This window comes from Camarhynchus parvulus, chromosome 4, assembly GCF_901933205.1.
Source record: "Camarhynchus parvulus chromosome 4, STF_HiC, whole genome shotgun sequence".
Classification (NCBI taxonomy): Eukaryota; Metazoa; Chordata; class Aves; order Passeriformes; family Thraupidae; genus Camarhynchus; species Camarhynchus parvulus.
The window spans coordinates 3,092,639-3,103,782 of NC_044574.1; the positions used below are offsets into that span (position 1 = coordinate 3,092,639).

General features: G+C 51.3%; 1 protein-coding gene across 2 annotated transcripts in view; it reads left to right on the forward strand.

Moving 5' to 3' along the window:
- The window catches only part of LZTS3 (leucine zipper tumor suppressor family member 3), a 50,096-nt gene extending 44,673 nt beyond the window's left edge, over positions 1–5,423 (forward strand). For both annotated transcript variants that reach the window (XM_030948400.1, XM_030948401.1), the window contains exon 4: positions 239–5,423. In XM_030948400.1, coding sequence (XP_030804260.1) covers positions 239–952 — 714 coding nt within the window. In that variant the 3' untranslated portion in view covers positions 953–5,423. The remainder of the gene's footprint in view (positions 1–238) is intronic.
- Positions 5,424–11,144: the final 5,721 nt, after the last annotated feature.

Consider the following 11,144-nt stretch of genomic DNA (forward strand, 5'->3'; position numbering starts at 1 on the left):
GTGGGGACCACAGCACAGGGCTTGGCTGTTTGGGCAGCTCCAGCTTTGGGAAGAGCATCAGGTCCCTGAGGGAAAAAACACAGAGGTGGGGACAACCTCTTGGTGAGGGCTGGGTCCTTGAGCAGGGTCTGTGGCATGGTGAAGGCCGGGTCCTTGAGCAGGGTTGTTTCATGGGCAGTTCAGGGGACAAGCAGCTCCTCGCTGCCACCCGCCAGCCTCACGAGTGCTCTCCCCACAGGTGTGCCAGAAGGCAGGTGAGATCTCCCTGCTCAAGCAGCAGCTGAAGGACTCCCAAGCTGACGTATCCCAGAAGCTCAACGAGATCGTGGGCCTGCGGTCACAGCTCAAGGAAGGCAAGAACTTCCTACGGGAGAAAGAGGAGCAGATCCTCACCCTGAAGGACTCCTACAGCTCCAAGAGCGTCAACCTGGAGATCTGCGAGGGCGAGCTGCAGAGGAAGATGAGTGAGGTCCAGGTGCTAAGGGAAAAACTGAACCACTGTGAGCTGGAGGTCTCCGGCCTGAAGCGGACACTTGCCAGCATGGGACCTACGGGGTCTTTTGGTGGGGACCTGGGGGAGAAGCTGCGGGGGGACCCGCTGGCCTGCGCGAGCGACGAGGCCAAGATGCAGCGGCAGAGCGAGGACAGCGTGAACAGCCTGAGGAGGGAGGTGGAGAGGCTGCAGACGGAGCTGAAGCTGGAGCGGCAGCAGCGGGAGCAGCAGGTGATGGACTTCGAGGAGGAGCGGCGCACGTGGCAGGAGGAGAAGGAGAAGGTCATCAAGTACCAGAAGCAGCTGCAGCTGAACTACGTGGAGATGTACCAGAAGAACCAGCTCCTGGAGCACAAGGTCAATGAGATGAACACCAAGGCCACCAGCCCCCCGCACACCGAGGAGAAGAAGACATGGACTCCCTCCAGGCTCGAGAGGATAGAGTCCACCGAGATCTGAGGGGGGGCCGGGGTGACATGACAGAATTTTTTATTGCTGTGCATGTACTACCTACTCAAGCCAGAGATCTTCCGAAGGATAATGCGCTCCCGTGGGAGCGGTGTGAGCGTGCTCCCACCAGGCTCCATCACCCTCACTCTCCACTTCTGTGCTCTGTAGGTACAATAACTGTGGATGTGCGTTGGTTTTCTATCAACAATGCCACATCTCGGCTGGGGTTTTTTCCTAGTACAGCTGGTGAGGGTCAATTGGCTCTTTTGTAATCTGCCCTGACTGTTACTTCACTAGAGGCTGCCGCCCCCTCTCCTACAATTCACCCTTTTTTGGTTAGTTGTTTTGGAGGGTTGTATTCAGTTTCTTTGGTTTTCCAAGCATTTACGTGCAGCAAAACAGTTCAAAGTGGCAGGTTTGTTGTTTTTTGGTTTCTTTTTTTTTTTCCTTCCAGGACGATTTTAGCCACATTGGCTAATGGAGCAAAGCTCTTGGGATCATGAGCAAACTCAAGTGTTCTGCATCAAGTATCCTGTCTAGACGGTGGTCTTAGTGAAGTCAGTGTGAGCTTGGCCACTGATTTCAGTGAAACCAGACATATCTCTATCTCTACCAGACAACTCCCTCTTGCCCTGGCTGCAAGAGGTTAGGACATCCTTGAGGAGCAGGATGAGCCTGTCCTGGTAACAGAAGCCAACAAGGAAAGATGTCCCAGCAGGAGCCTCTCCGGAGGCTCAGCAGAGCTTAACATATGCTGCGTTTTCCCTTCCTTGTGGTTTCCTCCTGCAGTTCCACTCCTGTCCCAGGCTGTGACCAACCCTGGGAGCAGAAACACCCTCCCACCTCTGCCTTGGCCCCCTTACTCTATACCCAAGCTGGCTACAGCAAGAAAAAAGCTTGGAAATCCAAGCTAGTTTCCCTTCCCAACAGCCCCCTTACTTCCCAAAGTCAATGGAATCGAGGTTTGGGGAAGCCTCCAAACCCATGGGATGTTTATGCAAACGGAAGCTTTAGCAATCTGCCCCAGAAGTGGGCAATTGTGCCACCCTGTCCCCAAACGAGTGACACCTTGGTGCACTCTCTTGGGCCAGGGTCTGCTTAAAAACAGCACTCGAGCCTCACTCAGGAGTTGCAGGGGGGGCACAGCAGCATCACAGCTGGATTGCAGCAGTCAGCCTTCAGTCCTGCCATTCCAAACAGCACCCACAGCCATCCCACACCCCGGGGATGGAGAGAACAACTCCCAGGCCTAGCTCAAGAAAATACTCAGCTACTAACTCTGAGCATGAAAGAAGTTATAAGAGGGGGAAAATGCTTAAGATCACGCAAGTGCTTATGCCCTAGCAGAATAATAAACCAAATCCTACATGCACACTCACTGAGGCAGCAAAACCTGGCATTCTGCTTGAAAAGGTGGCAAGGTGAGCTCGGTTCTTCCTGTCATGGACAGTTTTTTACCACAAGTCACAATAAAGAGAAGAAAAATGTTGCAAAGTGGAGTTTGCGCTGGCCAATGGATCAATAGGAGTGGGGGTTTTGGCTCTTTGCCCTGAGGAGCAGCTAGAAGAGAAAAGTTAGGATTAGCACTGGGATATCTTGAAATGCCTGTGAGGTGACTCCAGGGCAAGTTTGGCCAGATTAAATGTCATGTGCACACCAAGGAAGAACCTGGAGGCATTGAGGGGCTGAAGATCTTCCAAACAAAAGCCCTGAAGCTGCGCATTTTCCATGTTCTGTCTCCCCAAAGCTCTCCTGCTCACGACCAGGTGTGACCTTCAGTTTGAGAACAAACATTGCTGTGATGAGCTCCAGCCTGAGCAGAGTGGAGACTGCAGTTAGTCCCACCAACCCAAGTCACGGGACAGTGCCACTGGCCAGGAGCTGGTGGTGGCTGCCTGAGATCCCTGGAGCCATTGAAAATAGAAAAGTGCCAAGACCAGGGCATTTCAAGATCCCAGTTGACAGCTCCTGTCTTTTCCCACCACTTCCGCCCATGTCTTTGGAGCTGGAGGAAGACAACTCATGGAAAACACCAGGGCAGCTCAGGCTAAACCCCTTTCCCTGGACCAGCCATAAAAAGGAAGGTTAGGTCATGTCTGACCACTGGTGGGTCAGTGGTCAGTCAGTGGTCAGTCATTTGCAGTCCTACTGCAAATCCTGAAGATGTCCAGCACTCTTGGACATCAGCCCAGCAAGGAAGGAGTGCAGCTGCCTGCCAGTGCCACACAGCTGCAGACTTTGCCGTGGCCAGGGAGACAACCACATGCACCTGGCCAGGCACATCCTAGAGCTTCCTCCATGTCATACTCCAGGCCTTCCAGACAGAATAAACATCCCACAGTGGCAGGGTTGGAGATCTGGTGTCTTGCAGCATCTCAGCTTTCTGTTCACATCAGACAAGGCCACATTGTCCTCCCTCCCAGAGCAGGTGTTTGGTGTCTGCTCTTGTGAAGATTCTTCATCTTGGAGGAGGAAAGGCCCCCTCCCTCCACCTTCCTCACTGCATCACATCGATCCAGAGCTTCAATCCAGATCTGAGACCTCGACTGTGGACATTCCCTGGACGACAAAGCCTTGCAGACACCCACTAAGACACTCTGCTGCTGGTTTTCCCTCTCTTGGGATTCTCCCAGGATCCCCCAACTGTCCTGCAGAAACCACCCCACCCCTGCTATGGTGACAGAAAACACAGATGGTTTTGGGAGCCAAACTGCCACAAAGGATTCCTGTGCTTCAGGATTCCTCCCCACAACTGGATGTGCTGCTCCCCATCAAGTCCTCTCCCCTGTGCCAGCCCTTTGCTCAGCAGAGATGGAGCAAAAAAATGATGGTGAGACGACACCTGGATTCCTCTTGTTTGTGCCCAGGTGGAGCTCACCTGGCTCCTTCCACATCTTTTACACTTTCACAAGTTGATGAAATCTCCCATCAAAAGCTTCATTGAGGCTCTGGGGTCTTAGCCCTGGGACAGCCAAGGAGTGCCAGGCTGGTGTTTGGGGTGACATATCCTGGGAATGGCCAAGGAGGCTGGCAGTGTGTCTCTTGGAGGCTCAGGCAGGGCTGATTAATTGTTTCTGTCCCGTGGAATTCCACCCAGAGTTTGGGTTTGACCATCCCCCAGCTGTCTCCTGCACCTTGGGGCTAGTGGAATTCAGTATGACATCCTGGCTCTCGTGTCATTCTCCAAGTGTTGCCCCCAAAATCCTCTATAACCTGCCACTGGCCACCACCACAAGCTGTGGCCGTGGGGGTCTCAGCTCAGTTGCCTACACATGGGGTCCACAAGGGTATCTGGGATATCTGGGATACCCAACACATGCATGATCCAAGATTTTTGGGAGAGCCAGGCCAGTGGTGGCAGTCCTGGAGCAGCTCTGGTGTCACGGGCTCCCCATGTACAGAGCCCAGTCATGCTCCAGGCACATCCACACGGCCAACAGAGGACACTGGTCAGCTCCAGAGGCTTCCACCCATGAGGATGTGGGCTAAGCAGGCTGTCCTGGTGCCAGGGAAGGTCTTACTCTGCAGTGAGCAGGGCTGCTTTACTCCACCACCATTCCAAGGCTGGCTGCTACCACTGTCCCAGCAACCCAGCTGGGCTGATTCCAGCACTCCCCTCTCACCCCCAGGGTGATCACCACAGCTGGGGCACGTTGTTGTGCCTCCCACAGCCCCACTTAGCTCCTGCCACTGTCTGCTGGCAGCTGGTGGCCCCAGTCCTGCTGTCACTGGTGGTGGTCACTCACATCCAGGTTTCCACGCTCCAGAGAGGAATGGAATTGTTGCTCTAACACTGTTGTACAGAGAGAAGTGTATTTGGATGTAAATAAGAGCCCAGCTCTGTGTGTTGATGATTAAAAGGAGACAAGAAGGCTCTGTGGCTTCTCTGTTGGCGAGCGGGGCCGAGCGCTGCACACAGGGCGCTCAGCACCCCGACCTGGGCCTGGCTGCACTGGCAGTCTGGGCTCCAGCACCTCCCAGGAGAGCAATCCACTTGGGATTAGCTCAGCCTGGTGTCCCTCTGTCCTGCTTTGACACTTGCGGTCACCCTGAGCCAGGTTTGCAGCAGCCCCCTGGTTAAGGGTGCCCGTCTGGTGTCACACACAGACTCCACACAGACAGTGGCTCCCAGAGCGTCCCCCTGAGCTCTGCCCATGGCAACAACCATCCTGCTCCCCTCCTGCCCCTTGCAGTGGCACTTTATAGCTCGCTCAAGGCAGTGGGCTCACGAGCAACATGACCAAAGATCTCTGGAGAGCGCTGGGCTCCATGCTTGGGGCTGTGTCCCGGCTTTCCTGCAGAGACCTGAGGCTGGAAAAGGGGAATGAGAGCTGGCAGGGGACATGATTTCCCCCTGTCCCACCTAGGAATGTCTGCAGGTCCATAAAGGCCTTTTCTGTGAGAGATAGGACAGGATAGAAAGGAGTTCCTGGGTGAGGTGATCGTCCCCAGCTGGTGACACCAGTATCCACCACAGCTATACCAGTTAGCTCCACACATTTCCTGTGGAGAACATGGACCAGGGGCTGTCCCTAGGAGTTGGGATGGATGTCATTCCCTTTCTTCTTGAGGAGAAGAGAGGATGCACACCAAGCCATGCATCTTCTTGTCTTCAGGCAACTTCATGCCTCTCATCTTCAGAGCAATAGGTCTCCTTAGGGTTTGCAGCACACAGCACTACAGGGGCCACTCAAATGTTCTGGCTCAGCGGGAACTGTCCAGGAAAATGAGCATCCTGAGAGCTGGTGGTCCTGCTGGCTGCCCCCTTGGTGTCCTCTCCACAGTTCACTCCAGGGCATCCTCAGCACCCTCCTTACCATGGAACCAAACTCCCAGGTGAAGGCAGTGTGTTCTTCACTTCTCCTGATTGGGTTGTTGAAGGCATCTCCACCCACCTTTGCTCCAGGAAGGCTCCTGGAGCTGGCAGGAGGCCACTGGGAGATCTGTGCTCCTGCAGGTGGGTGTTCAGGTGGGTCTGGGCCTTGGGCAGATGCCTCTCAACTGTGCCTCTGCTCCCCAGCCATTCTCAGCCTTCTCCACTCCATCCCTGGGATGGAAGAGAGCCCAAGTAATTTAACCCAAACATTCAGTTTAAGCCTTGAAGCCCCTTTATATTTACTGCTCACCAAGACCCCTGGCTAAAGATCTGTTCATGTGTTGCCTGCTGCTCCTCTGCCCCAGCTCTCCAGGCTCTCCTGCCTCCTTTCAGATCATCCCCATCCCACTGGAGCAGTCAGGGCCTCTCCCAGGTACATCTGGACAAGCTGGAGCTACAGCCCCCACTGGGAATGGGTGATCCCAACCCTGCTCTCAGGAGCTTTCCAGAACACTGATCCTCTCCTCTCTGACATCCCCATGGCAGCTCCATCAGCCCTGCTTTGCCTCCAAGGACAATCTGGCTTCCTGCTGAAGGACATTCCCATGGCCTGCAATCCTGTGGGATCTCTGCACGGGGATTCACATCATCACCACCAGTTCTGGAGCTCCCTGGTCCTTCCACCCTCTGGAAAAACAGGGGTCTGAGGGGTCTCTGAGGTCCTTAGGGGCATGCAGGACCCTGCAGTGTACCAAGGGGTTGGGATCACATCCAGCTGTTTGCAGATGTTGGCTTCCCAAGAGGATGTTCCTGTATTTTCAGGGTAATCCTCCTCCCTGGTTCTCCCAATGATGGGAATTGTGTCAGCTCTGGAGCCTGGACCAGGCTGTGTCCCCACAGCTCTTTCACAAATCTGTTTTTTTCTGGCAGGAAGTCTCTGCTTTCTGTCCCAAAGCAATAGGATTTTCCAGGGAGATTTCAAAGGGACTCTTCCCAACTCTGACACCTGCAGGCCAGCCAACATTCCTGTGAATACCTTCAGAGCTCCAGCCCCAGCCTCAACTCCTCTGGAAAGGGATGCAAGGTCCAGTCTGGCTCTAAACAACCACTCGGTGGCCTGGAGAGCCCAAAGCTTCCCAGATCCAGCAGGTGTGACCCATCCTGTCGCTGGGTCCCTGCAGCAGATCTTCTCCGCCTGGGAGCCACCTTCAGTGACAACCAGTGGGACACTCCTGAGAGCCAGGCTGGGAGGAGAAGACCCCATGACTGAAAGGAGCAGAACAGGGGCTGGCAGAGCTGGCAGGAGCATCCCAGCACCACCCAATGCTGCACCCCCGGCTGATGTGTCTATGCAGTCCCTTCCCAGGCAGAGCCCAGCCCAGGGCTCCTCCAAGGTGTCTTCGTTTGCACTCTCCAGGACCTGGAAATCGCTGTGAGCCCAGAGGAGCCGCTCCGGGCACCACCCCAGGCAGGTTTTCCCTCGCCCCAAACCCATTTTAGACGTGGCTGAGTGCAGTTCCCCAGCAGATGCAGAGCTGTCCCCCCAAAGCTGCCCCGGGGGGGTGTCTGACCTCACCAGCAATAACAGGAGCTCTGCTGGCCGTGTCCCACTGCAGCAGCTCCTGCGGGACGCATCCCGCACCCCCCGAGTGTCACTCCAGCCCCAGCCTTGTGCTTTTCTTCCCTCTCGTTTCCTGACGCCTCGGTGGCTCCCTCTGTTTCTTTTTCTCCTCTCTCTCTTTCTCTCTCTCTGACTGTGAATTCAAACCAGAAGTGTTCTGAACTCGACTCTGTTACTGTTCTGTCTCTGCGTCGACTGTTGCTGGTTCTCCGAACTGCGTTTCAACAAGATTTTGCATTAAAAAAATCTAAAAAATCTAAAAAAAAAACACTAAAAAAAATTAAAAAATAAAAAAACCCTTAAAAAAATCTAAAACAAAAAAATCTGAAAAAGGTAAAAAAAGTTCTTAAAAAAATCTAAAAAGAAAATCTGAAAAAGGTAAAAAAAATTCTTTAAAAAAATAAAAAAATCTAAAAAAAATTATTAAAAAATTCTAAAAAAAATTTAAAAATTATATATATATATAAATATATATATACTTGGGAAAAAAACCTAAAAATATTTTAAAAAAAGAACTCCATAAAGTCGGGTGTCTCTCCTGTCCACTTGGTCACTTCCAAACACTGTTGTCTTGACTTTGCCTCTGGTTAAGTGTGTTTAAAGACAAAAGGTTGAACAAAAAAAAAAAAATTAAAATAAAAAGAAAAAAGAGGTAACACTCACCATTCTGGGATTTTTGTACAGCAAAGTTGTATCTGTTTCAGAGGTTCTTGTTAAAACTCCACCACAATTCCCAATTCCCTGCTGGCCTGTTGTCTGTTCCCATTGGGTTATCCAGATGTGAAGAGCTCCTGCCTTTGCCATTTTCTACAGTGAATAAATATATAAATATATCTGTACAGAGGTATGTATATATATAAATAGACATGCAGATCTATATGTATACGTATCTCCAGCTCTCCTCTCTCCACCTGACTGTGAAGGATTTTTATTGGGCAAAATAAAATGGAGAAAGGCCCCGTTTTAAAAACAGGACTGTGTGGTTTGTTTGTGTCACAGCTGGGAGAATTGGGGAGAACCAGGGGGATTTTGGGATGGATCCACCAAAGGGAGAAGGAGGGAGAACCAGGGGGATTTTGGGATGGATCCACAGCTGGGAGAATTGGGGAGAAAAAGGAGGATTTTGGGATGGATCCACAGCTGGGAGAATTGGGGAGAAAAAGGGGGATTTTGGGATGGATACAAAGCTTGGAGAATTGGGGAGAACCAGGGGGATTTTGGGATGGATCTACAGCTGGGAGAAGGAGGCAGAACCAGGGGGATTTTGGTGATGAATCCGTAGCTGGGAGAAGGAGGGAGAACCAGGGGGATTTTGGGATGGATCCACAGCTGGGAGAACCAGGGGGATTTTGGGATGGATCCACAGCTGGGAGAAGGAGGGAGAATCAGAGAGGTTTTCGGTGGATCCACAGGTGGAATAATTGGGCAGAAACAGGGGAATTTTAGGATGGATCCACATCTGGGAGAATTGGAGAGATCCAGGGGAATTTTGGTGATGAATCCGTAGTTGGGAGAAGGAGGGAGAAGCAGGGGGATTTTGGGGATGGATCCAGAGCTGGGAAAACCAGGGGGATTTTGGGGATGGATCCAGAGCTGGGATGGGGAGCTGGGAGGGGAAAGCTTCACCCTGGGTGAACCAGCAGGCTCCAATCCAGCTGCAGTGGTGGGAAGGCAATTCCCCTTCCCCTGCCCAGAAAAGCCACATCCCCTGCTGGAGCCTCTCTGGGGATTCCCTGATTTCCCCAGTGGCTGAAGGAGTGGAATAAACTCAAAAAGCATAAAATTCCTGTTGGATCCCAGATTTTGTGAGTGAGGATTTGGATGCAGCCCCCAGGCCGAGGTCCATCCACCTTCCCTCATAACCAGGGAGGAAACACCAGGTCCAAAACCCCCTACTCAAATCAATCCCACCCAACTCTGTCAGCATCACTAAAAGCAACAGAAAAACGTTGTTTTTCTTTAAAACCCCAGCAATTCCAGCACTTTTCCCCATGGCAGCAGCTTTATCAGAGAGGTCTCCTGCCCTCTGGTGACAGAGGCGAGGCAAGGATTCCATGAGTTTCCTCAGGTTTAGAGCCTGGGGTGCCTTTACCCAGCGTGGTTCTCCTCCAGAGCCCTGGGGCCCCCAAAAATGGCATTTCCTCCTGAAAACGGCATTTCACCCCTTGCCAGGGCACAAAACCTCATCTGAAGGAGGAGGTGGAACAGGAAGCAAACCTGGTAGGGACACAAGTGCTAAGCAAGGCTCAAGGCAACATTTAAATAATTTGCCAGTGCTGAAAGCCTGCAGTGGGCAGGAGAAAGATTTCTGGCAGCAGTGGAGCCGTGATCATTGGAAATACTGAAAATCTGTGAGGACACAGCCCTGGCCAAGGGGCTGTGGGTGGCCCTGCTGGGGCAGGAGCTCAGGGCAGAGCTGCACAGCTCCAGAATCCCCCAGTTCTCTCAGGACAGCAGCAGTGAGGGTGTCAGCTCACACAGAGCCCCCCACACACCCCACACACAGCCCCAGCCCACAGCAGCGTGGGGCTGGTGCCTCCCTGGTGTGAAAAACGCCAATCACTTGTTTTTAAATGTTTAAAAGTTTAATAGTAATAAAATGCTTATAAAAATAGCAATATAATTAGAGTAATAATAATTTGGACAGTTTGAATTAGGACAATAAAAGACAATAGAAACAAAGAGTTGCAGACCGTCCAGGTACCTCTTTCTGGGCAAAATAAGCCCGAAAAAGGACCCACGTTAACAGAGGATTAACCCTTAAAAGCAACAGCCTGTTGCATATTCATACACCTCATACATGATGCATAAATTCCATCAAACACAGGATTCTGTCTGGTCAGTGTCAGCTTCTTCCTCTGAATCCTGACGGCTCTTCAGGGCTGAGCAAGGCAGGAAGAAGTTCATTTCTTCTGATAATGGAGCAAGAAATTCTTTTTCTCTGAAAGATTCTGGTGTCCTGTGGCTGCTATCACAGTGTGAGTCCTTTCTTTAGAGAAAAAGTACCTTACATAGCACAGTTTCTATTTTAACATTTTGTTATAACCTAAAACTGTATTTAACACACCACTTAAGAAAATTAATACAGCATTACTTCCTACACAACACATATAATATTCATTTTAGTATTTGCAAAAAGCCAATCATAAAATACACATTTTTCACACTGGGGACACAGAAAGGACATCCCTGGGTGTGCAGGCACCCAGCGAGTTTCTGTGTTCGGTAACCACAGCACCACAGAGCCACTGTTGTATTTGGGTTCCCCGCAGACAAAGGAAGGAATGATGAATCTGACTCCATGTTCTCAGAAGGCTAATTTATTATTTTATGATACTATATTATATTAAAGAATGCTATACTGAACTATACTAAAAAATACAGAAAGGATACTTACAGAAGGCTAAAAAGATAATAATGAAAACTCCTGACTCTCTCCAGAGTCCCAACACAGCACTTGGCACTGATTGGTCAATAAGTCAAAACAATTTACATAACACCAATTAAATAATCACCTGTGGGTAAACAATCTCCAAACACATTCCACATGAGCAAAACACAGGAGAAGCAAATGAGATAATTATTGCTTTCACTTTTTCTCTGAGGCTTCGCAGCTTCCCAGGAGAAAAATCCTGGGCAAAGGGATTTTTCCAGAAAATGTGAATGCCACAAGCCACGGAATGCTCTGGGTGGGAAGGGCCCTCAAAGAGCATTGATCCACCCCCTGCCATGGCAGGGACACCTTCCCCTGCCCCAGGCCGCTC